We start from the raw sequence: 27,410 nt of genomic DNA on the forward strand, positions 1-27,410 counted from the left end.
ATTGAGACAATTGCTAGGGAAGCAAATTAAGGAAATAATGGATTTACTGGTGTTTAAAGTTTTTAGAAAGAGTGCAAGAAAAATAAAGTTGTGCACAAGAATGGCTTTAGGGAGAGGTGATGCCATTGAGATGGTTGTGCTGAGTGCAGGAGGCACAATCATTGAACAATTAATGATTGTCGGAGGCATTTGATAGAGATCACAGATGAAGTTAATGGCCTGGAGAATAAATGCTCTCTTTGAGAGAAACTGAAAGCTAACATTTAAAGGACAAAGATGAATTACTGTGATGGTTGTTTCCATGTACTTCACGAATTTCACCTTTTGGAAAGAAATTGGGCTGTCAAGTGTAGCCTGGAGAGTAAAGACAGGTTAATGAGAACAGGTGAGCAAAGACCTGACAACTGGTTCTAATAGTAAGAAAGTAAAACCTGGTAGATGGAATCATGGTTGGAGCAACATCTTCAGAAGTGTGTTGAGAAAGAAGAATGGTTTGATTGTTTCTGACAGACATTGACACATGTCAAAAAATTAAGAAATTTGGTAGAGTTTGGAAGAGTTAGAGAACTATATTCACTGCCTACTTTGCCTTGTTAGAATATTGTAGAATAAATATTTGGTGGAGTTGGGATGAGATAAAAATCTGTATTTGCTGCTTGCTTTGCTTCGAATTCTACACTGCATAGGCATAAAACAAAACCCCTCCCTGTTGACACCCCCCCCCCTCACACCTGCCTCATGTTCGCACAACTGTAAACCCCAACAATGTGACCAAGCTCAACAATGTTCCTTTTTTCTATGACCTTCAAGCACTGCACTCCTCAGCTAGCTCCTAGTTTTTTTTTTTGTCTTTTTTTTTCAAACCCTTCAGTCAATTTTTTTACAGGAATATATTTGTTATTGATGTATTTCCCATGTGAAGTTCTTCACCATCATTAAACTAGAGCTAAAAAGAACTTTTATTTTAGTGTTGGTTACTCTATAAGCATTAACTGTTTAACATTCAGATTACTCACTCAAATTGAAAGGTTTATTCATTCACATTGTTCTGAATTAACTGATTAAATACCAACCTGATTAAAAACCAACCTATTTGGTTCTGTTATACAATCTTCCCCCTTTTTAAAATGGTCTAAATTTCATCAAAATTTCCTTTAACCCTTTAGCATTTAAACTGGCAGTGAATAAAACAGAAGCAGGGTTATAAAATGGTTAATCATGCATTATCTTGATGATGGGATTGTTTATTTTTAGAACAACATTGTAGGGAAGGTGTGAGAGGCTGGATATGGCCAGTTTAAATGCTGAAGGGTTGAATTTTTCTCTGAACACCTTTTTACTGTATTTTACCCTGGTTATTCAATGCTCAAATAAAAATATATTTATATACATATAATCACTATATTGAGGGTGTCATGAAAGAACAAAAATATTTCTGCTACTCTTTGGTAAACCGCAGAAGCACTTGATACTTTTTGCTACATAGAGAATAGACTTCGATGAAGAGAGTTCAAATGAAACATTTAAACTGAAGCTAAAATGTAAATGTCTTTTTATAAATAAAACTGATTCTTCAGAATTTGTCTACTAATTAAGTGAATGCAGAGTAATTTTAATTAATAATTGCATTTTTTTTTTGTTTTTGTTTTTTTGTCTATTCCTTATATGCAGCCAAACGAACCAAAAAAATTAAAAAACGTGAAAAAGAATTGATTAAAAAGAAAATTGCTGTGGTCAACAAGCGCAACGTTATCGTTGAAACTATTGAGGAGAATAGGCTTAGGTAAAGGAGAACTTTCTTTACTTTCATTAAGACAATTCTTTATTTTTAAAGGTTATCCTGAAACCACCTTGGTAATGCTTGTCCAATAGGGGCTCTACCCCCATCAACCTTCTCCCCATCCACATTTCATCCTCCAACACCAAAAAAAGCACTGGTGCCACGTAAAAAGCACCCAGTGTACTCTATAAAGTAGTTGGTGTTAGGAAGGGCCAAACCTGGGCACCAAACCATTAATCAACAAAGTTAACCTTTTCATAAACAAGGCTTTGGCTGACCAAAGGCGATAGAAGACACTTGCCCTGGGTGACACGCAGTGGGACTGAACTCAGAACCATGAGGTTGGGAAACAAACTTCTTACCACACAGTCACATCTATATATATATATATATCTTGTATTATTTACTTGTGTCAATCAGTCAGACTGGCCATGCTGGAGCATCACCTTGAACTTTTAGTCAAATGAATTGACCCCAATACTTATTTTTTAAGTCTGGTACTGACACCAACACCAATTGTGAAGTGGTGATGGTGAGACAAACACACACACACACACACACACACACATATATATATATATATATATATATATATATATATATATATATATATATATATATATATATATATATATATATATATATATATATATATACGAGGGGCTTCTTTGAGTTTCCGTCTACCAAATCCACTCACAAGGCTTTGGTTGGCCCAAAGCTACAGTAGAAGACACTTACCCAAGATGCCATGCAGTGGAACCAAACCCAGAACCATGTGGTTGGGAAGCAGAGTTCTTACCACACAGCCATGCCTGTGCCCTGTTGTTTTCGACGTAAGAACCTAGAAACTTCAAGGGAACACGAAAGATTTACTTTATCTACTTCAAGTTCAACCATTAAAAAAAACAATTAGTTCACTAAATATGTGTTTTTGTATAGTATCCTTATTGCTTATTTGTTGAATAGTTATGCAAATTATTAGATTAATTAATTTATTAGTTTATTTGATTAAACTCATGGAAAGTAAAAATATTCAAAATTGTTAATTTAAGAGCATTGAGCTCATTTTCTGAATTACTCTCGTTACATTTTGTATGAAATTTAATTCGTAGTTGAGAAGCAGAATTAACTGGGTTTTACTGGGTATTAGTTGGTCACATATTAGTAATTGTATATGGGTAGCAAAAGTAGGGCAGAAGTTGATATGTTTGGGTAAATACCTGTTCTGGGGTGCTTATTACAACACAATTAGCAATTCTGTGTATACTGGAATTCCATTGATACTAAAGTTTTTACATATCATGAAAATTGTTTGAAATAAATATCATTTGTGTACTTGATTTTTAATTTTATCACTTTTGTTTAAATAAAATAAAAAATTCAGAATAATTAACATTTTTATTATTTACATTATTTACATTTGACGGATATTTGTCCTCATCTTGTTTGTTGTTAACGCAACATTTCGGCTGATATACCCCCCAGCCTTCATCAGGTGTCTTGGGGAAGTTTCTATAAAATCTTAGTCTTGTGCTTATGTTAATGAGTAAAAGGACTTGTCCAAGATTTGCCAACGCATCATGTTACTTCTGTTGGCATTGAAAAATGGGAGGAGAGCAATTCTGATGCTAAAAAAAGACATAAATGAATTGTAAATCAGCCAAGGTGTCTTCGTTTCTAAACCATTTTTTGTTTGATTGTTTTAGATATCAAGAAGAAGATGAAGGGATTCAGGAAATGCTTTCAAAAAAAGGTAAAATACCTTTTATTTTCTTATATTTCATTGTAATAATATTCAATAGCATTTATACTGATGTGTGTGTGTGTGTGTGTGTGTGTAAGTGCAGGCATGGCTATGTAGGTTAAGAAGCTTGTTTCCCGACCATGTGGTCTTGAGTTTAGCCCCATTGTGTGGCAGTGTTTCATGAAATCATTGCTGGTTTGTAGGAAAATATTACCTTCATTAGAAACAGGTGAGAGTTTGTGAGAGAAAGGTCATCTGGCTGTAGAAAATCTACCTCAACAAATAAATTTAATTCAATCTGGTCTATGCAAATGTGGAAAAATGGACATTAATTGGTGAGGAATTAATATATAAATATTTCGTGCCTTTTATAAAAGGCATCATCATCATCATTTAACGTCCGTTGTCTATGCTGGCATGGGTTGGACGGTTAACCAAGGCTGGCAGACTGGAAGGCTGCACCAGACTCCAGTCTGATTTGGCAGAGTCTTCTACAGCTGGATACTCTTCCTCATGCCAACCACTCCAAGAGTGTAATGGGTACATTTACATGCCATTTGCATGACACTGGTATCTACCATGATTGCAATTTTGCTCAGCTTGATGGGTCTTCTTCTCAAGCACAACAGAATGCCAAGGGTCTCAGTCATTGCAGACGTTAAACTATGATGATGATGATATATATATATACACACACACACATATATATATTTTTGCTTTTTCTTTTATTTTCAGGATTTGTAGAAGATGATTGAGTACATCTTGGTAGTGTTTATAGCACATCCCTTTATATATATCTGTCAATGACTCACCAGCTTACCATATGCATAATGCTACTTCATGGTTTCTTATCTTCTGGAAATACTCATTGAAGCACTACAAACAGAAATATCACTTTTTTTCTCTCTTTGCAAAGAAGAAAGTTTTATTTTACCATTGGGAAAATTATTCACAAGTCTTGCCAAAAAAAAGTGAAAGGATTAAAATATTACGCAAAAATACCCTCAATAGTTTTTTTTTTATATTTAATGACAGGTAACTTCAGCTTCAATTGAATTATCAATATATTTTTAATAAATTTTTATTCATGTAGCAGTTAATAATCAACATCAATATTTCACATTTTTTTTGTGTGTGTATGAATAACTCTGTAATGGTGTGTGGCCTGGTGGTTAGTGTGTTACACTCGCAATTGCAAGAAAGTGGTTTCAATTCCTGGATTGGGTGGTGTGTTCTTGAGCAAAGCACTTAATTTCACCTTGCCCTGTAAATGAGTGTGACGGTGGACTGGCATCCAATGCAGAGGTGATTGTTGTGATCTTGGTCACTTATGCTTCGTGGAAACCAGGCAACCGGCACAATGATTCCTAGGCTTCAAGACAATACTTTGCAATTTTTCTTTTGACTGTGAGCGAATCTCTGATATTGTATTTATTTTTAAATATGTAATGTCTGTCTGTAAACTTGTGGACATTGGATGACAACATTTCTCATTAGAACAAGTTACTGTGGAATCTCTGTTTGTCACCCAAAATGTTTGTGAACGAAAACTATTTTTCCCATAGGAAATTCAAGTCAAGACCTGGTGAATGTGCACAGGGATGTGCCCTGAGCGATAGCTAAACACCAACCGATGCTCTCTTGCTGATAACTCCCAGCCTGTTACCAACCATTGTTGCCGACTTACATCTTCATTACTCAAGATACCTTTCATCACCTGATACATTTTATATGTTTGAAAAACTGTTTGTAAACTGAGGTTCCTCTGTTATATGGTTTAAGAAACTGCAAGTGCCACTTTACCATAAAAAAAACTGGACATTATATTCTGCTTAAGAAATCATGTTTTATTTTTATATTGCTTATCAAAATTATAAATGCCAGGGGGAAAGTTTCTTTCAACTCCTCTAACCTCAATTCAATGATTTTACTGTGTGAGTGTGCAGTTTACTTGAGATCTAAGCCTGTATTTGTTACCCTAAATACAAATAACTGTGCTTGTTACCAATTCAAATAATATTTTCATTAATTGTCTTCATTTTGGGGTGAATTTTGGAAGCATCTTTTTAGTGTATCTTGGATGAAATATTACTGGTGCTTTTCATCTTTTCATTAAGCCAAATAAGAATTTTTGCTCAGCACTGCAAGCTAATGAAACAGTCTTTGAACATACCTAGTGGGTTGGGGGTCGGGTTTAAACCCTTTGCTTGTTCTGTGCATCACATATGATACCCAGGACATCCATGTATCCCTATCATCCGTGTATCATGTGTAATACACATTCCCAATTTCTTTTTAGTCACAAGAGTAAGTTGGGAGTTGTGAAAGGAATGTTTTATGTTGCTCAGAATGTATGAAACGAGGACTCACTAAAAGTCTGAAAACAAGCTTGGACGTTTAGGGCTAACTTATGCTTTGGACAGGCAAAGGTTCAGTTTATTTTTAAAAGTTCAATCTAGACGTGTGGGCAGCATCCATGACTATCAGAGAATCCCTTGAGATTGATGACATCGGTGTAGTTGATGTTGAGCTTGGACATCTGTAAGCCAACATCTGCTGCACAAATGTGAACTGGAATGGAATTCCAGAAGGTTAAGGATTGAGAAGAGTGGTTAACGTGTGTGTGTGTGTTTGGAAAGGAGAGGTGGGGTGTCTGCTGGAGTTTGGGGTGGAAATGGTATGAGACTTGGTAGTTTTTAAAAGCAAAAGTGATTATAATGATGGTAGAATAGGCAGTGTAAGGACATCACATGTCTTAATTAAAGGTTCTAGCACATTTAATGTATTCTTCCTTTTTCTTAAGATGAGAGCAGGTAATTTTAAGGAAATGTTTCCACTGCTAGGCTCAGAATGAAATTAATGGAATGGGTTAAATTAGTTGTTTTACCCGACATTTATCCTGATTGAGACAGTGTCTGGCCAAGTGGTGACCATTTTGCCTTATATATATATATATATATATATATAACACCTCATTGTCTGAGGGTATAAATTTGGAGAAAATTGGCTGCTATTTCTAGCACTGTATGCAATTACATAAAAGTTTTTTCAATGGTTGTGTGCAGTCAGCTGTGTACACACTGAAAGGTCAATTTTATACACACAATTCTCTGAGAGTGAAGGCAGGTGGCCTAGTAGTTAGGGTGTTACAATTACAATCATGAAATCTTGGTTTCAATCCCCAGGCTGGACAGTGCTTTGTGTTTTTGAGTAAAAGACTTATTGTTCCAGTAACAGCTGGGAAGTTAATCCTGTGACAGACTGGCATCCTGATCAGGGGAAGGAGTATTATAATCTCATTCACAATGGAAACCAGGTGAAGCCCTACCGTTACATGTCAACAGATACATCTTGATGTTGTATCCCATCTTAAAGATGGTTGTGAAAAATTATCAAATTAACCCTTTCGTTACAGTATTTATTTTGAGATGCTTTGTGTTTCTTTCAATTAATTTTTAATATAACAAAGAATTTAGTAAAATAACTTGGTTATCATTAAGCTAGTGTTAGGAACACAAATTGTGACTAAGGTTTGGTGGAAGATTTTAATTCAAATCATATGAAAACATTCAAATTGTCCTTCTTGCTTTCTTTTCTTCTCTTCTTTTTCCTCTATTGCACCTCAATCTCTCTCTCTCTCTCTTTCTTGCTCATCTTAATTTTTCTTTTCCTCCTCCCTGTCTGGTCTGAATATTTTGTTTTGGGACTTTCCTCTCTGCTGCTCAATATCACCCACTCAGTTACATACCAATCACTACTTTGTGTGTGTGTGTGTATATATATATATATATATATATATATATATATATATATATAAATACACACACACACATATATAGTATGGGTGAGTGGAGAAACAAAGCCTAGCTTGTCAGGCTAGATTTTGTTGACCACTCACCCATACAATATTTCAAAAATGGGCACTGTTAATTGAAGAGTTAACTTTGTTAAATCAAACTGCTCAAAATAATAACCAATAGGATTTCTCCGTCCATGCTGTAACAGGCTTAGCAATTATGATTGTAATTTTCCAATACATTAAAATTAACAAAACTTTGTAACAAATGTGTGTATATATATAGAGGGAGAGAGACCCATGCAAGCATGGAAAAGTAGATGTTATAATGAGGACATATATGTGTTAGACACTCATACACATATCTGATGTATGCTATCACAGTTAATACAAGGGAGATAATCATTTCTTCATAACATTTGGTGGGATTAGTAGCTTGAAGTTGAAATTAAGGAAATAAGGAGAAAAAAAATGCAAGATCATATTATCCTATTATTGTTTTCACATATTAATAATGATAGCGGTATGAAATTCGGGACTGAAATCCCGCCCATTTCAAACACATTTTCTTTATTAAACATTACAGGGGTTGTACTGATATCATTATTATTCTTGGATTCCATTTATTTATTCTGATTTTGTAGTGATTTACTGCTTTAGTAAGCTGTCTTTATTCTGCTTGCTCTCACCAATAATTTCTACAATAATTTGTTTCCAGTCATTGTTTTTCTTTTTTTTCAAAAATCTAGAATAATTTTGATTTAGCTTAAGAGAGTCACTATGCCAGTGATAAACACACGCACATGCTGGCTCTATTTCACTTTATTATTTATTAGTCAATTGATTAATTGGTTAATCGATTAATCAAGACACACAGACAGACCTAAAGCTGGCCTGGATTAGAGAGGACATGTCATTAAAAACAGCAGGGAAAAGACCTTAATAGACTATTTCACTGAACAATTAGTCAGACAGTTGATTACTTAACTGTTTAAATAGTTAACTGATTAATGAAAAATACTAAAGGAAGTGAAACCAGTGCATGTGCTTATTATTGGCATAATGACCCTCCCAAGATACAGCAAAATTTGTTTCTTCAAATGAGTTCACGTTATGAATCTTGCAAACCAAATACAAAAACAAAATATTGTAGAATAATTATTGAGTATTTTTTATCTGAAAATGTCACTGATGGGTTTTGATAAACATCGTCACTTTAATTAATTCAAATATGTAAATATATAAGTTTTTTATTTATTCACAAGTACATTCATTGTGAGGTTTCATAAATTATTACAGTAACTAATAACGATGTATAAAAATGTTTTTTTTAATTAAATTAAATTTTGTTTATCTGTTTTTGATCATCTTTGTTTAAGCATGAACTGAAGAATTTAATGAGTGTGTTTTTTTCTTTTTTTGGTGTCAACATTTTGTAATAAATTCACGATTCTCTTCACATTAAATGAAAATGGTAAAACGGACAGAATGAAATGTGTTGCCTTCAGTTCAGTTATTGGTGCTAAATTCTTTGAAACTCTTTTTGATATCATTAAAAGGAAATTGTGCCTCCTTCGACATTTTTATATAATTTTTTTTATACATATATATATATATTATAGTAAAAATAAAATTTTCTTAATATATATCTGTAATTTTCTCTTGTGATTTTTCCTTTTGGTTGTTATTTAATCCATGTTATCCCTTATCAAACAGACCTGTGGTCAAAGACATTCCAGTCATGATCATTCTGACTTTTCTTTCCACACTTGTTCTTGAAAACTTACATATCATCATCATCATCATTTCATCTCCATGTTCCATGCTGGTAAGGGGTTGGATGGTTTCACAGGATCCAATGGGCCCAAGGACAGCATCGGTTCCAGCGTCTGCTTTGGAATGGTTTCTACAACTGGATCCAGTCCTGTATTTTTGTAAGTTGAATGAAGTTTGATAATTTATCTTAAGTTTAAGATATTACAACCTTTCAAGTAAAAATACTAATCATAAAATAAGACCTAGGAAAATATGATTCCACCCTTCTTTCTAAATGTTAAAACTAACATAGGCAAGAAATTCCTGCCTCTTTTAGATAAGCATTTCCCAGTAAACCATAAGTACAGGAATATTTTTTTTAACAGATGCTCAATTAAAATGTGATACATCTGCTACTCTATAAAGAACATTATAACTTGCAAACCTCACCAAGAGCCCACTCCTAGGTGAAACTGTCAAGAGCCTGAAGCTTGTCCACTTGACCAGGTATGTATGGTAAACTTTGTCTATGAGGCAGAGGTTACAGCAATACTTCAAGATAACCTAACAGTAAAGAAAAGTTACCTCTGGTTATGCAAAGGCATTTTCAAACGATATGCAAACCATCTTCTTTCCTGGACAATGACAAAAGAAAAGCCTCATCTGTGGTTTAAAGATCAACTGCATACCTCATGCAATCAAGTGGAAAATCAGAGAGAAATCTATGCCATATGTAATGGATCTAAGAAATGCAAATTACACATTGCTGAAAGATCGTACATACTTTTTAGATCTAAGAATTCCACTGCACCACTTAATTTGAGATCTGAAATTTTCAGCAAATGCAAGCATATGGACAAATTTCTTTTGGAGAATGCCACGCTCTCCAGACTGAGCAGCTGTCTCACAGACTTTGACCCCGTCTTTGTTGAATTTTATGGTCGAAGGGGACATAACTCTAATTTTTTCTTTCCATTTTATTCACCCTTCCACATTTTGCACCAACTTTCTCTTCACTTTTTTTCTCCTGATTTTTCATATACCAGCACCCTGATTTTCAAATAGAATAGACCATGTGCAGAGAACCTAAAGATTGCTTGGAGACACAGGGCATGTTATTAAAAACCTACTTAAACACATGTCGCCAAAACAAGAAACTATTATCGCTATACTATATACATTAAATGTGTGTGTGTGTGTGTGTCACACTCATCCTTGCATACATATGGGTTTATATAAATATTGGGTTTGTGTGTGTGTATTTATGTGTGCATCTGTTGTGTGTTATGTCCCTTTAAATTGAAAGGTAGTGTTTAGTTCATACAATTCGCAGACACTTTTTTTTTATTTATATGCTTCATTAAATAATTCCATCACTGGTCAAATAACTGCTACGTAATGTAATTGGTGCAGGGATAATGAAAACTATTTCTTGAAAAAGAAAATCTTGCAAAACTAAAATAAATCAACAAACATAAATAAAATAAAAAATACAATTTCATTAAATATAATAATTATATATATTTGGTGTGAATTACTTGTCAAAGACATTCTGTGAGTGATTTTACAAAAAACACGAAAAACTTCCAACCCTTATTTGGAATTTTTGATGTTCATAATTTTTTGGGTTTTGAACATAATCTAAAACGAATCAATAGATGAGTCAAGATCTGCTATGAAACCACGTCTGCGGCCAATTCACAGTTTTTGTGCACAAAAATGTTGGCATCAAATAATAAATGTTTAAGTTAAGAGCTTTTTGTGCGATTTTGACTGGCTAATACAAGTGTCCTCCACTCAGCAATTGTTGTAGGTTCAACACAAAATCTCAGATCAAATCATTTGCCTGATAAGTACATCTCAAAAATTAGAATGAATGTAAAATTGGTAATAACATTCCGATTGTGTTTGAGCAGTTTACACAAGCAATGGTATTAAAAATGATCTGAGATTATATCAAATCAATCTTGTTTGTGGAAAAAGGATTCACTAAAGGGATAATCAAAGACAGAGGTATGTAAAATGGTGAATTATGAATCTGTTCAACTGAGGCCAGCATGAGGAAATGCATAAAATACACTGTCTCTTTGTCATGCTTTCACTAGTGCTGGTGCCTTGGGAAAAAAAAAAAAAAAAACACCCAGTGCACGCCGTAAAGTGGTTGGTGTTAGGGAAGGGCTTCTAACTATAGAAATAATGCCAAAACAGACAAGTGGGGTTTGGTGCCGTCCTCTAGCTTTTTAGGTCCTACTGAACCATCCAACTCATGCCAGCATGGAAAAACATGTTAAATGGCGATGACTACGATGATTTTGGTGCTGACGTTAGAAATGAGGAAAAATTACAGAATGATTGTGATTAATTTAAATCTCTTGACATTTTAAAATGTAACGTAATGATAATTTAAAAGACATAAAACATTGACAACCAAAACTTTAAATGTCTTCATTAATGTTTAAGAATTAAAAATTAATTAAAAATGCATATAATAAATGTCATCAGTTTCTCGACTATACATTCGTCTCAACACCCAAGGGTTAGTTAAAAAGTATACAACAATTTTACTCATAAATGTATATATATATATATATCATTATTATTATTTGTACAAATTCAAATACCTTTATATATACATACACACACAAATATATATATATATTTAAACAAAGTTAAAATAATTTAGGCTTCTCATATAATTACACACTTTTTCAGAAGCTACTTGAGTTATTATGTAGAGTGAATAATTCGTAATGTTAAAAATCAAAACGGTAAATTGATGCCAGTGGATGGTTGAATCTTCAACTTTAGAAATGTTAAACTCTTTGAAAACAGACATAATTCAATTAGTAATTTTTACAATCAAATATGCAAAACCAGATTTCATACAGTTCTGTTATATAACTTCATATTAAAACTTGTTTCAATGGTCATTTCATTGTCACTATTAATGGTAAATTTAATTCATTCGGCGGCAATAATATCCTAGAACTTTGCATTTTTCACACAGATGCTGTGGATGCACTTTGCTTTGGTCGGATACATCCAAACCATCAGGTTTCTCTAGTGGTCTCTGAAAAAGGGGGGAAAATATATCAATAAGTTGCAATTAAGACTGAATAATATTTTAAATTACATAAAGTAGTACATAGGCGTGGGCCTTGTGGTAAGAAATTTGCTTCCCGACTACATGGTTCTGGGTTCAGTCCCACTACATGGCACTTTTGGCAAGTGTCTACTATTACAGCCTTGGGCTGACCCTTCACCAAAAGTGAATCACAAAAGAATAGCCACTGAAAACACAATAACAGTGGTGGCACTCCAGCATGGCCACAGCTTTTGGGAAATGCATAAGAGAATTAGAATATTTAACCTTAATTTTTTTTTTTAAATATTTAACATTTTAATTGACTCTTTTGATACTTAATTAATATATTTAAATTTATTTTCTTTTAACACTTAAAATTTTTTGTTTAATCTTTTTGATACTAATCTTTAATTCTATGATACAAAATTACCCGTTTTAAACTAATCTTAATTAAAACTTTCTTCCATTAAAATTTTATGTTAATTTATGTTCCAAGCACCAGTTTAATAACGACAAAGTTATTTAACTAAATTCTTTATTATTTTCAAAACCTAATTAAAATAAAGCCAATGCGTTTCAACAGAAATATGGTAACAAAAAGTTAAATATTTAAATATTTAGAATATTTTAAAAAATTTTTTAATTTTTATTTATTTTATATTATAAGATTCTATCATATTAAGCTGATAAGAGAGACCCTCAGCCACCAGCAGAGATAGAATGTTGGAGCCATTCCAGGTAAGATTTCCATGTCAGAAGAATTAAACACAACTTTATAAATTTCCAAACTATTGTACTACCATTAATTGCAGAAGGAACTATTCTGTTGGAACTAACTGGACTTCATCATTGAGAGATAAAGAGAGGCTGACATGGCTGTGTGGTTAAGAAGCACACTTTGTGGCCACATGGTTTTGAGTTCAGTTCCACTGCATGGCACTTTGGGCCAACCAATGTCTTGTAAGTAAATCAAGGAAACGGAAACTGTGCGGAAGCCTTTCATACATATACACATACGTATGTGTGTGTGTGTGTGTGTGTGTGTGTGTGTGTGTGTGTGTCCCACTACCACCACTGCTTGACAACTGGTGTTGGTTTGTTTACAACCCCATAACTTAGCAGTTCAGCAAAATGAAATCGATAGACTATAAGTATCAGTCTTAAAAATAAATACTGGGTTTGATTTGTTTGACAAAAACCCTTCAATGAAGTGCCCCAGCATGGCCACAATCCAATAACTGAAGCCAGTAAAAAACAAAATATTTAATCAATACAATCTGAAGATTTTTTTTTTTTTCTTTTACCTGTTTGAATGGATAAACATTAATGTGACATTTGATGCATTCTTGACCCATGTTGGCCCAACTGTTGCCACTCATCCATTTGCGTTTGCACTTTGGGCATTTATATTCACCGAAACATCTTTTCTTTCCTTGATATGGAGTCAGTCCTTCACCTTTTGGCCGGGCCTGAAATAAAGTAAGATTTTACTTGATTTTTAACCCTTTTGTTACCGTATTTCTGTAGATATGCTCTGTGTTTCTTTCAATTAATTTTAAATATAACAAAGAATTTAGAAAATAACTTAGTTATCATTAAGCTAGTGTTAGGAACATAAATTGTGACTAAGGTTTGGTGGAAGATTTTCATTCAAAACTTATGAAAACAAGACATTTGTACTCAGAGCCAGAGGCAGTTTCAGCCGGATTGGTAACGAAAGGGTTTAGGTCTTATACAATTGCCATGTGATCCCCATGCTGGTAGCACGTAAAAAGCACCATCCGAATGTGGCTGATACCAGCGCTGCCTTGATTGGCTTCCATGCTGATGGCGCGTAAAAAGCACCAACTGTTCGTGGTCGTTGCCAGCCCCCTGTGGCCCCTGTGCCAGAAGCATGTAAAAAGCACCCACTACACTCTCGGAGTGGTTGGCATTAGGAAAGGCATCCAGCTGTAGAAACACTGCCAGATCAGATTGGAGCCTGGTGCAGCCTCCTGGCTTCCCAGATCCCAGTCAAACCATCCAACCTATACCAGCTTGGAAACAGACATTAAACGATGATGATGATGATGATGATATACATATAATTTCTTGTAGCTGTCTTTCTATGATATATTCTCTATTGTATGTATTTCTATTCCATCCGATGATATCTCTCTTGACTACAGTTATCATCAATGTCTTTATATAATAGGCTTGCTCTATGATCAATCTCTGAAGGTCATATTTGATAGTTAATCAATATTTTCCACTTAGGCTTTCTCCATATTTCTATTATACTACATCTTCTGATCAATAGTGGCGTTAGTTACAGGTTTCCAAAAGAAAAACTAATAATGATGGCAATGATAATCTATATTTATATAAAATCCTTTGTATCCCTGTCTGTTCCCGATGCATTCTCAAATGGCTCAATGAAATCAAATCAAATTTTACATGGTAATACTACCACACCGTAAGAGTGTCAACCTGTCATTTTTGTGGATTAAAACAATGCAATATTGGCACTGCTGCTGCATTACGTCTCAAAACTTGAAGAAAAAAGTGGAACTTTCAACAGGATAATAGTTGTAAATAGTTTCACTTTTATATTGTTTCACTTTAAATAGTTTCACTATGTATATATATATATATATATATATATTATATATATATATATATATATATATATATATATATATATATATATTTTATATATATATATATATATATATATATATATATATATATATGATTTGATTTGATCTAGTTTCAGCTCATGAGCGGTGACCATGCTGGGGCACCACCATTTGGTGTTGCTACATAATTCTACTTCACTAATTCTTGTTAGAAATTGACATTTGGTGCATGAGGGAGTTTAATGCCATTGTCCTCATCTGCACTTCCTGCTGTGAAATTGGTTCATCTGCGATACTTGACAATAAGAGGTTTAGTTTCGTTTTGAAAACACTTCTACTCCATGCAGGTCTTTCAGGTCCTTTGGGAGGATATTGTAGAGCTGCAGTTCCCTAAAGCCCAGGCTGTTGCAGTATCTTGTCCTATATCTTGATGGCAAATTTGGAGTCCTTGGCACTATGCAGTGGTGCCCTGTTCTAGTATTAGTGCAACTCTCAATGCCAAAGTTTTGATCAAGTCCCTCCATAATCTTTCAGATGTATATTATGCCTGTGCTCTAAGGAATAGAGTCTTAATCTCTTGAGTCTTTCCCAGTAGCTTATATGCTGCATAGAGGCTATCGTATTTGTGTAGCTTCATTGGATTGCCTCAAGTTCTGCAATTAATTTTCCACTGGTTGGTGATCATAGCTGGGAGCAATAGTCAAAGTGGCTTAGGACAAGTGTCCTCCAGAGGACCATCATGGTTTCCCAATCTCTTGTTCTAAAAGTTCTAAGAATCCATCCGGTCAGCTGCCTGCATGAGATATATCACTTCCACATTTGAGTGGTTGAGCAGCTGTTTCAACACCCAAAAGAGTACATATATATATATATATATATATATATATATATATATATATATATATATATATATATATACATACGTACATATGTATATATACACACATATATATATATATATATATATATATATACACATACATATATATACATACATACATACCCAAAAGAGACCGATAGAATAAGTACTAGGCTTACAAAAAATAAATCCTGGGATCGATTTGTTCGACTAAAGGTGGTGCTCCAGCATGGCTGCAGTCACATGACTGAAACGAAGTAAAACAATAAAAAAACTATGTCATTTTAATCCTGAGCAACGCCAGGTGTCTCTGCTAGTTTGAAATAATAGATAATAATAATAATATCTACAACAACAACAACAATAATCTTTTCTGCTATAAGCACAAGTCCTGGAATTTGGGGAGAGGGGACAAATTGATTACATTGACCCCCAGCATTCAACTGGTACTTATTTCATTGACCTCCAAAAGAAGGAAAGACAAAGTCAACTTTGGTGGAATTTGAACTCAGATCATAAAGACATGCAAAATGCTGCAAAGCATTTGGCCCACCCTGCTAAAGATTCTGCTAAACTCACCACCTTAACAACAAGTTCTTCAGATTTTGGCAGAAGGTCAGCAGTTTTAGTGGGAGGGTGTTAGTCAATTAGATTGCTACCAGCTCTTGACTGGGGCTTTATTTTATGGACCCCTAAAAGAACGAAAGGCAAAGTTGACCTCAGTAGGATTTGAACTCAGAACATCAACAGCCAGAGCAAACACCACAAGGTGGTGAACTGGCAGAATTGTTAGAAAAACTGCCTTTTGGTGTCTATTCTGGCTCTTTATGTTCTGAGTTCAAATCTCACCAGTGTCACCATGGATTTTTTTTATTGAACCCTGTACAAACCATGTACTGGGCTTATGGTTTTGTGGAATGCTTCCCCTTAAAATTGTTGGCCTTGTGCCAAAATAAGACAAGAAGTATGTAGAATTAGTTTGATACTTACCTGAGGGCAGTCCTTGATATAATGCCCTTTTCTAAAACATAAATGACAAAGGTAGTGACTTGGTGGACGTTTGCTTGTCTGTCGGTCGATAATAGTTAATTCGCTGAATTGGTTTCTTAGTTCATGGACATTATCAAATGATGTTGAAGTTAGTGGCGTAAGGGAATTCGATTGAAATGATGCCTGGTGAAGAAAGAGACAAGACATTAGCAGAAACTTAAATATAAACAATAAAAGAGAAAGCAACACTTTTCTTTGTTACAAAGCAAGATTAACCTTTTGAAAACGCCTCTTTCTAGCACTGAAGATATTGGTAATATGGGCAGTTGTCAAAAGCACTCACCATCTATAACTCTCTCTTCCTTTACTCAATCATCCCATTTATATTCTGACCACTGTCCCTTATCAGTATGCCTGGTATTTTGCCATCATCTCTATCCTGCTGTCTCCCACTCTCTCTCCCCTTCTACACTTCCCTCAGGTTGGGTAACCGTGTATTTCTTTTGCAGTAGCAAACCTATTTCTTTCTTCATTCCTGATCTCTCTCACTCTGACCAGGTAACTTTGTACTTCCTCTAGAGAAAGACACCTGTATCTGTCTCACTATAACCTTTCCATTATCATCTCTTTATTGTTTACATGTTCGAGTCATTGGACAACGGCCCTACTGGAACACTGGGTTGACCTCAGTACTAATTTCTTTTTTTAAAAGTCTCATATTTATTCTATTGGTCTGCTTTATTGGCCCCCTAAAATTACAGTGGTGTAAACAAACCAACACCATTTGTCAAGCAATGCTGACAAGACAAACCCAACCACAAAGGCAAGCACACACACATACATATCAAGCTTCCACGCAGTTTCCATCTACCAAATCCATTCACAAGGCATTGATCGACCAAGGGCTATAGTAGAAGACACTTTCCCAAGGTGCCTTGCCATGGGACTGAACCCAGAACCACACAGTTGCAAAGCAAGCTTCTTAAACACACAGCCAGGTCTACTCTCATAAAGTTCTTTTGATTACAAATTTATCTGAAGACTCGAATGTTCGACCTTTTTGGAGTAGACAGCTATGCCAGGTGGTGTTCCTTTCTTGGCAGTTTTCAGTTGCTGGAAATGACCCTGGCAAGAAAAGAAATACTTTTCATTAATTACAGTTTCTCTTTCGTTGTTTGTACAATTTTTCATGGAAAAAAAACATAGCTTTATAATGTTTTATAAATGTGTGTGTGTGTATACTTCTAGTATAGGATTGATTCGTTAGCCCAAGGCTATAGTACAAAATACTTGCCAAAGGTGCCACACAGTGTAACTAAACCCGAAACCACGTAGTTGCAAAGCAAGCTTCTTAACCATACGGCCATGTCTGTGCCGAAGCCTTCTTAAGATGTTTGTTTGCGTTTATTCATAAATAAACAGTCAAAATGTAGATATATTTCCTTAGATGTTTAACGTTCGTTTCCTTTGTGGAGGAAGACGAGATTAATGCGAGTGTTTAGTTAATGCATGTGAACTGCAGACTAATCTATGTCCGTCGATACTCAGAGATCAAAAGATGGATACAGATCTCATTTGATACAACTGCGATTGTCTCTGAATGGCAGTCTGAAAATTCAGATGCCTTCCTCTTAAATGGGACAAAATAGAAAAATGCTGAAGTGTATACTTCCTGGTGAAAATGCGATAATAAACAACTTGGCTAAATTAATGTAACCTAAATCATACGTTTATAGTCTGTAAATACTTGCTGTTCTTATCCAGTTCCATTTGAAGACGTACATGTTGCATATTGTGGTTTAAGACGTACATGTTGCATAATGTGTCCTGCTAACTAATGGAAACACTAGGCATGTTTGGAGTTGGTATGAGTCAACTTCCAAATAGTTGATTGTACAAGAGGAGTTGTAACTCCATCTGGCATTTCTACAGATGTATTCCACCATCCCACTTGGTTTCCTTATAACTTTTTGGAAAATAGATACTTTTTTGCATAAAATTCTCGAGAAATAGGTTTCTGTTGCTGTAGACTACGATTAAATAGGATTTGATGTGAAAAGAAAAATTGGTGGATGGTATTGGATTATTCACCGTCTTCATCAAAATACAGGAAGAAAATAAAGTCAAGGTGTGTGAATCATCGACCCAATCCCATTTTATTTCCACATTAAACTTAGACATAATCGTTATACACACTATCTGAAATGAATTTGCAGAAAATTTTATTTGAAAATAAAATTTTTTTTTAGAAAGTTAAGGCGAAAAAAAAATCGAAGTAAGTTGTTTATCTGCAATTCCTCTCCCCATACACTGAATTTCTTTTTTCACCACAAATCCCGATATAATCCTAATCAAATGCATCTTCGTAAAATTTCATTAAAGAATATGCGTTTTTCGGAAAGCTATGAGGAAACAAAAGTCGTGGGGGTGGAAGAGAGGTAAAGGTAAATGAAACCTGTGAGAGAAAGGGAAGGAGGGAAGGAAAAGGTAAAACGTTCAGAGTGAAAATGAGAAGTAAATTTAAGCAAAATGAGAGAGAGAGACGGAGAGGACATCTTTGACGTTAATGTGTCGGTATTTAATCTCATTGTATAATCTCTGTTCTTGATGTATATATCAGTAAATAACAAGAAAGCCATGCAGTTCTATATTTAAGAGATGAGGAATTACGTACATTATTTACATTTGATGGATATTTGTCCTCGTTTGTTGTTAACAACAAACAAGATGAGGGCAAATATCCGTCAAATGTAAATAATGTAAAGAAAGTCATGATCAGTTGACAATCTCTTCTGTTCCCGTATTTTGTCAGAATACTTCTTTAGAGCGAATTAGTTGATGTAACCATCCAAGGAGTGTTTAAAAGACATATTTTAAAAACAATTTGAAAAGAAAGAAAAAAAACACTTTAAAAGTATAAAAGATCAGATTATCGGGACACCCCCCCCTCTCGTCGGCCCCATAACTTCCTCACCAAGAAAACAAAGAAAAAAAAGGTGAGGAATTAAGCAGCAGAGAATGGTGGAGAGAGAGTAATGGGTTATGCACCCCAGACCAAATTGGGCATGTTTAATAGCGCCTGCAAAGGCGTTGCTACAGAGAATAGCCAGTGACACTCGCTGCAGCAGCAGGGCAGTGAGGGAGCCGACAACACCTGAGGTTTCGATGGCCACCAGCACAAACTGATAGCGGCCATTCAAACTACTCTCTATTTCTTTTCTCTCCTTTGTGTTACGGATGGCGATACCCGAAGAGTGAATAGCAATTTTATAGGCCATCACTTTTTGTGACACAAATTCAGTTAGTGTGTCTTAGTTCCTTTTTCTCCCCATTGATTATTGGGCAACGAAAGGTCTTCCTCCGGCATGGCCACAAGCCTTGTCAGTGTGCCTCCAGGCCAGGCCTATATCTGACAGGTCCTCCACAGTTCTAGGCAAAATTGTGACATTTTGCGAAGCGAAAACTAAAATTGCAAAACTAGTGAGTATTCTGCCGTTAATTCTCTGCCGAGTTTCTTCCAAGGTGCCGGACTAACTCCAAATTACACTCGCTCTCGTTCTCTCCAAAGTAACACGCGACATAATTCATCTTTACAAATTGCAAACGAATATTTGCGAAATAGTTTTATTTGTAGTAAACGAGAAAGAGAAAAAGTTCCTTTCTTCTACAACAGACCTGAAGTTTTGAGGGGAGGGGCTGGTCAATTCACCTTACCTCATCGGTTGCCACAAACTAACGCACATTTTTTATCAGTTTTCGTTTCGGATAAGCGAAGATAAGTCACAAGAATGGTGTGGAAGCAGAGATATGCTCCAAGAGAATTTCTATAAAGTGCTGACAAATGTTTGAACTCTTTCCGTTCGTTTCAGTCGTTGGGACTGGGGCACCAATTTTTTAGTCGAACAAATCGACTATACTACTTATATTTGGAAAACTGGGACTTATTGTATGTGTATGCATTTGTGTGTCTGTGTTTGCCCTCACCATCGCTTGACAACCGATGTTGGTGTGTTTACGTCCCCGTAATTTAGCGGTTTGGCAAAAGAGATCGATAAACTAAGTACTAGGCTTACAAAAAATAAGTCCCAGGGTCGATTTGTTCGACTAAAGGCGGTGCTCCAGCATGGCTTCAGTCAAATCACTGAAACAATTAAAATAATTATTCTATCGGTCTCTTTGCCAAACCGCTATTTACGTTGATGTAAACGAACCAACATCGGTTGGTGGGAACAAACACAGACACAAAGATACACAACGATCTTCTACGCAATTTCTGTCGACCAAATCCACTCACAAGCCATAGAGTCGGCTCGAGGCTAGAGTAGAAGACAGAAGTCCAAGGTGCCGCGCAGTCAGACTGAACCCGCTACCATGTGGTTGGAAAGCAAGCTGCTTAACCACACAGCCATGCCTGCGCCTCTGTAGAGAAGAAATAGAGACGAAGTATGGCTAAATGATGAAGAAATGTTTCTCGTTCACAACGTCCAAGAGTCACCCACTGCGTGGAATCTTGGATAATTGCCCGTAATTGAGTATGCTGGTTAATTATCAAAACGAACGGACTCCGGCTAAATATAAATTGAGATATGAAGAGTTAAAATTTCATCGGTTGGTGGTAGGAATTTTAAAAAAAAATTCAGCGTAGGCACCTACTTAAACAGACCCTGTAAGTAGGTACCTATTCTGAATATTAAGCACACCCAAATGACCAGGAAATAGTGTTTAAAGAGGACAATGATTTAAGTCTCACTGCTCCAAAAGAAAAAAGCCTGGAAAAGTGGTCGTTAAAATGATGATGTTGTTGATGTCAATGATGATGATGATGCTCATGGAAATGATGACGATGCTCTACCCATTAGTTCTTGTACCTGTCGATTCAACAAAACTATGTTTACTTTCTCTTCAGGTTTGAAAGAATTTTGCTTTAACTTGGTATAACTATAAAGCCATTCCGTGGGGTCTTTGTCTACGATGTAGCATCAATAATGCCTCTTTGTTCCAACCAGAGGAAGACGAAACTCTGTGCTGCACCGACAAGAACATAGAAGCAAGACCATCTATGTAGCTCTCCAGCTGAGAAAAAGTATAAAAGGCATCTTGAATTGATAGTAGGGACCTTGGACAAGTCTCTTCATCTACAGTCCCGGGCTGACCAATGCCTTGTGAGTGAATTTGGTAAACGAAAACTGTATGGAAACTCGTCCTGTGTGTGTGTGTGTTTGCCCTCCACCACCATTTGACAGCCGATGTTAATTTGTTTACGTCTCTTCAATTTTGCGGTTCGGTAAAACATATATTAATATGTTTAAGATAGGTACTGGGGTGGACTTGTTCGATTAAACCTTTAAAGGTGGTGCTCCAGCATGGCTGCGGTCAAATGACTGAAACCAATAAAAGATAAAAATACGGTGCGTCTGGGATCACTTTATCCATTGTGTCCTGTTTTATACATTAGGGTGTAACTAGAAGATTTGGCTGCTACTTCTAGCATGCTGAGTAGCCATTCTGAATAAAGCTCCTTCGTTGGTTCGAATCCGACCGAAGTCAGCTTTACCTTTATCTGTTATCTTTTACTTGTTTCAGTCGTTAAACTGCGGCCATGCTGGGGCACCTCCTTGAAGAATTTTTAGTCGAAAGAATCGACCCTAGTCCTTTTTGTTTTTTAAGCCTAGTACTTATTCTGTCTGTTTGTTATGTTACGCGGACGTAAACACACCAACACCGATTGTCAAGCGGTAGAGATCAAAGATACATACACGACAGGCTTCTTTCAGTTTTCGTTTACCAAATCCACTCACAAGGGCTTTGGTCGACCCCAGGGCTATAGTGGAGGAGACTTGACCTAAGAGACTTTATGGCGTATCTTCAGACCCTAAGACCTGTTGGCCCATGGTGTCTTTAAAATATTGAGGGAGAAACCCAGGGTAACCCTATAAACTGTCCTTCACCAGTTTCTAAAAAAAACGGTATACACACACAAATGTAGATATGCATATGTGAATATGTTTGTATCCCTCCACCGCTTGAACAACAGGTGTTTACGTCCCTGTGACTTCGTGGTTCGACATAAAAGAACGCTAGGTAGAGTAAGTACCAGACTTTGTCTTTAAAAAAATGACATTACATGGTCACTGTTATCATTATCCAGAAAAAGACAGGATGGTCACCAATGGAACATTTTCGTTTATAGGTTTGTTCGATCATAAGCTATCGATTGATAGGATCGTTAGACCATGGGCTAAAATGTCTGCAGCCTTTAGTTGTAGCCTTCAACATTCTGAGTTCAAATCAACCTGGAATTTTATTTTGCCATTAAACCTTCCAGTGGATTCAATATTCCTACAAAGCCCCCTGGAAGGGAATAGAATAACAGTAAAAGACCATTTGAGTAGATGTCGATCTAAACAACCCCTTCAGACAAGTCAATAAAAGACCGTGAAGGGTTCTTGAACATATTTCTTCCAGCGTACCCATTTATTTTTTCAAGCAGTGTTGGTGTGTCCCTTGAGATAAACATACAGGTACAACATCATTTTTTTTTTGGAACGTTTGATTCCAAATATTTTACGGATTACTGACTTTTCCGAATCAAAGACGTTCACCATAGTCAACCCACTCTAAATTAAATAAATATTCAGTTTATTTGAATAATTATATACAGGTACCTCTACATTAGTGTAAACTGGATCAGATTATTAGAGGTCCGGAAAGGTCGGTGTTGTTCTTGAATTGTCGAGGAAATCGACCCCAGGACTTATTCTTTGTAGGCCTGGTACTTATTCCATCGGTATCTTTTGCCGAACCGCCAAGTTACGGAGACGTAAACACACCAGCATCGGTTGTCAAGCGATGGTGGTGAGACAAACAGACACGAAGACACACACACACACACACACACACACACACACACACACACACACACACACATATATATATGATATATACGACGGGCTTCTTTCAGTTTCCGTCTACCAGATCCACTCAAGGCTTTGGTTTGTCCGAGGCTATAGTAGAAGGCACTTACTCAAGGTTTCACGCAGTGGGACTGAACCCGGAACCGTATGGTTGGGAAGCAAGCTTCTCATCACACAGCCACGTTATTATTATATTTGGGGGTCAACGCGGTGAGCTGCGCTCCTTCCGGTTCTTCTGATTAAGTTCAATTTCCGCCGAGGTTAACTTTGCTTTTCGTCCCCCTAAGGTTGATCGAGTACCAGTCATGTTCTTGGGTCAACGTAATCTACTCATCACCCCCCACTCTACTATTAAATTACTAACCCTGTGCCATAATTTGAAACGTGTGTTCAGAATGAAGGCGACTAGCTGGCAGACTCGTTAACACGCCGGACAAAATGCAGAGGAGCATTTCTTCCGGCTCTTTACGTTCTGACTTGAAATCCTTCGCTTTTCATCTTTCCGGGGTCGATAAAACAACTCGATGTAATCAACTGTTACTCACCCCTTTAAATTGATGGCTTTGTGCCAAAGCTCGAAAGAATTGTTATATTTGGAGTCATGGCTTCGAAACAAACGGTTTCTTTTTATATAAATGCTATTTTACTAAATCTGCGAAGCACCTTTGAAAAAGTTGTCTGGGACAACTTTAAAATTCCGAGGCTTTTATGAACCTCACCGATCTCTATAATTTCTCTTGTGTACACGTGCCCCGGTTTGCAAACTCCAGCTCTACGTGATCGCTCAACCTGCAAGAAATAAGTCCAATCTTCCTCAAATCAGACCCTACTAATTTAAAACGGGAAGGACACATTGAATGATAGAGTTCTAGCTATGAGAGGCCATGGTAGGAACGTCTTTGTTCGTAGGTCAGCTCGATCAGAGTTAATTTGTGATTGAACGACAATAAAGACCTTCTTAAATGTCTTAAAAGACGAGAGAACCTGTAGGCGGCCGTTAGAAGTCGCAGCCAAATTGCCCTCAAATCACATCCTACTAACTAGCTTCAAGCAAAAAGAAGACACACTGTATAACGTGGTCCTAGGTATCAAGGATCACAACCGAAACTTCTGGATCCCTTGGGCACAAGCGTAGCTAGAGTGTGTGCCGCCCCCGGACCCCACAAAAAACACATATTGCCTACAGCAGACCCAAAAGTGGTGCCTCTTTACAAGTGCTGTCAGGGACGGACCGCCCTCCACCTAGCTACGCTAGTGTCCTTGGGGTTAAACGACTGGGGTTAAACAACTTTGCCTAAAGTGAGAATGAATTGAAATAATAAACATCCTTCAAAAATGGGACGTCAAAACGTAAATATCAAATAAAGAAAGGCCGATTCCAATCATGATTTTAGAACGATACAAGATCAAAGACAGAGGTGGCACCCCATCAAGATAGGTAAATGACACAGGTGTGTCGTTTTCTAATGAGAAAATTTAAGTATGTAAATATGTCAGACGATATGTATCTGTTGGATGTGAGTTGGGTGTAAAGCATTAGGAAATAAAACCTATTCTCTATGTATACATAGACACATACAAATATACATTCATATATACTTGTGTATGTGTGTTTTACTTTGTTACGTATTGGCTGTGTCCTTTTCGAATCATTTTAAAAGAAAATGTTTACTTAAATACTATTATAAACACACATAGCTATACTTAAACAAAAGTTCCTGGCACTCTAATATTTGTATGTATTTATATAATTACTTAAACATAGAATTTCTTAGAATCGAGGCTGCTATACGGTGTAAAGATTCTCGTCTTAGTTTCACAACTTGGCAGACTATTATAATTTCTTATATTAATAATGATTGCTTACATAACTTTGCAGGTATAATGAAAAATCGTTTGTAAATTAAATTTAAAATCAAAGAGTGTGAGCAGGCAAGAATATGAAGGAACTAAGAAATTCAAAGATTTCTTTGATTCTAAACCCAAACAATTTGCTCATATTAAAATCAGTTTACGGTAATGTGTAAAACTAAAAAGTCTAATAATGGTATAGCAGAATAAATAAACATGGAATGTTTTACGCCATTTTTTACAGATATTTAGATATTTGACTTTGGAATACTTTGGAAATGGCTTTTGATTGTAAAGGAATTACGCACTAATTAGCTGTTTAATTATATATTTAATGTCGTTTCGATTACTTGCATTGAGTAGCAAAAAGTTACAAACATATACACAATAAGTTTTGATCAAAATAATCAAAGAAATTGTTTGGATGAGAAAAACAAGAGAAAGAAATTCAGCAACTTTTTTAGAAAATAATACTTGACCCTTTTTTCTTTCTTATTTTGTTTTTGTTTTTGTTTAAGAGAAAGGACTTACTTGTGTGATATTGGTTAGAGATGGATTAGTAATCGTAGATCCATTTGACCACATTTCATTGAAAACATTAAGACTGCGGCCTCTGGAGCTTAAGACCTGTATGGTATTATCCCATGGTTCAAGACTCTGTCCAATATTTGTGTTAAGAAAAGAACTAGAGGTAACAGATTGTGTTGAGAGTGAGTTTGTTGCCCATGTATCACTATACAACGACTGTCCATTTTGTGGAACCCCTTGGCTAGAATCCGTGATATACACCGTGAAAAGCTGTGCTGGTCGGAAGGGAGATGCATTTGTTTCTAGTGCTGCCAAAGACGTCATTACTTCGGCACAATAAAAGTTAGTGGATGAGAAAAAATGACGAATGTTATTAAAAGCAAATCGAACGGCTAACTTAGCCAACTTTTAATGTATCATTCGTTCTTTCAAATGTATTGATAGTTCTCTCAAGAAAAGTATTAAATCTTGAGATTTTAAAATGGTAAATTCAAGGACTATCATAAAGAATCATATTTGTTATTGCTAATTTCTAAGGAATCTTTAGTAACTCCATTTTTCTTTGCGATTTTCCTTATACAATAGAAATGGACAGTAGTTCAGTGAGGTAGGGGAAGGAAAAGAGTGTTGCAGTCAGAAGCCACGCTAAAACTTTTTAGCCAATCAGTGTAAAGAATCTAATCTTAAGAACAGATGCTGCAAAGTGAAAGCGAGACAAGAATAAGTAACAGAATCTAAAAGGATAGCAGAAGTAATTCTTCCTGGAAGCTGAAGCCCGTCGAAGAAATGTTATGTTTATGTAAGTTTTGAATAGAAAGTTTATTCTTAACGTTGACAAACGACAAAATGACTTCAAAAATATGTCATGCCCTAAAAATGGTCAAGTAGCACTTTACCTTCTCATTTTACACACTAGAAGTCGTTTTCATAACAACAAGTCAACTTTTAAGTGGCTGAAAAATTGTGTTTATTTTGATTTTAAGACCCATCGGTGCTGACGACTTTGGTATTATGACGATAATATGCAAAACTGAATTATTGCGTATTCTAAGATATTTATTTCTTTTCGGATTCTTATAATCTTTAACTGAGTAAGTATCCTTTTAAAACTATATGTATATATATTCTTGGTTCAGTTCTACTGCGCGTGGCACGTTTGGCGAGTGTCTTGTACTATAGCCTCGAGCCGACCAAAGCTTTGCGAGTGAGTGAGAGACCGTCGCTTGACAACTGGTGTTGGTGTGTTTACGTTCCTGTAAATTAGCGGTTCGGTAAAAGACTCCGATAAAATCTTTTAGAAAATAGGCTTAAAGAAAATAACGACTAAAAATTTTACAAGGCGGTGCCCCAGCATGACCGCAGACTGAAACAAGTAAACGATAAAAAATAAGGAAAACATATCCGTTAATCTCAGAGATTACGCGGTTTTGGTTTAGCAAAAGAAACAAATTTTACCAATTGGCATTTGAAACAGTTTTGGTAGACCTGCA

At 35.8% G+C, this 27,410-nt stretch overlaps 2 protein-coding genes across 14 annotated transcripts in view; one reads left to right on the forward strand and one right to left on the reverse strand.

Annotated features, from left to right (window-relative positions):
• Nucleotides 1-8,966, forward strand: part of LOC106871587 (uncharacterized) — a 70,700-nt gene extending 61,734 nt beyond the window's left edge. For 4 of the 10 annotated variants that reach the window (XR_016242497.1, XR_016242496.1, XR_016242494.1 and 1 more), the window contains 3 exons: nucleotides 1,672-1,783; nucleotides 3,487-3,533; nucleotides 4,260-8,966. Coding sequence is in view for 4 of the 10 variants with exons in the window: in XM_089354620.1 (XP_089210746.1) it covers nucleotides 1,672-1,783; nucleotides 3,487-3,533; nucleotides 4,260-4,279 (179 nt within the window). In the remaining 6 variants the exon portion in view is untranslated. Of the gene's footprint in view, nucleotides 1-1,671; nucleotides 1,784-3,486; nucleotides 3,534-4,259 lie in introns of those variants that run through there. The other 6 variants (XR_016242495.1, XM_089354618.1, XM_089354619.1 and 3 more) reach the window with 3 other exon arrangements.
• On the reverse strand, nucleotides 8,553-26,587 carry LOC106871594 (zinc finger CCHC domain-containing protein 24). 4 transcript variants are annotated; one of them, XR_001409671.3, is made up of 6 exons: nucleotides 25,924-26,579; nucleotides 17,684-17,752; nucleotides 16,628-16,810; nucleotides 13,465-13,629; nucleotides 11,962-12,145; nucleotides 8,553-9,244 (listed from the first exon to the last, which is right to left on the reverse strand). XR_001409671.3 is itself a non-coding variant. In XM_014918111.3 (5 exons), the coding sequence occupies exons 1-5, from the start codon at nucleotides 26,242-26,244 to the stop codon at nucleotides 12,032-12,034; spliced, it is 852 nt and encodes a 283-aa protein (XP_014773597.1). In that variant the 5' UTR covers nucleotides 26,245-26,579; the 3' UTR covers nucleotides 10,555-12,031. The 4 variants fall into 4 exon arrangements, 2 of the variants coding, with proteins under 2 accessions (XP_014773597.1, XP_014773598.1); XR_008264551.2 differs by having other exon boundaries at nucleotides 11,780-12,145; XM_014918111.3 differs by lacking the exon at nucleotides 8,553-9,244 and having other exon boundaries at nucleotides 10,555-12,145.
• Between the last annotated feature and the right edge of the window lie 823 nt (nucleotides 26,588-27,410).

This window comes from Octopus bimaculoides, chromosome 7 (genome assembly GCF_046866305.1).
Source record: "Octopus bimaculoides isolate indiv1 chromosome 7, ASM4686630v1, whole genome shotgun sequence".
In the NCBI taxonomy this organism is placed as follows: domain Eukaryota; kingdom Metazoa; phylum Mollusca; class Cephalopoda; order Octopoda; family Octopodidae; genus Octopus; species Octopus bimaculoides.

Excerpts from the sequence above, each read along its gene's own strand:
- LOC106871594 (XM_014918111.3), bottom strand. The coding sequence starts at position 26,244 with ATGACGTCTTTGGCAGCACTAGAAACAAATGCATCTCCCTTCCGACCA. Across the intron at positions 17,753-25,923 it reads CTCTAACCAATATCACACAA|GGTCATTTCCAGCAACTGAA; the intron begins GTAAGTCCTTTC and ends TTTTCTTGCCAG. Across the intron at positions 13,630-16,627 it reads ATATCAAGGACTGCCCTCAG|GCCCGGCCAAAAGGTGAAGG; the intron begins GTAAGTATCAAA and ends ACTTTATTTCAG.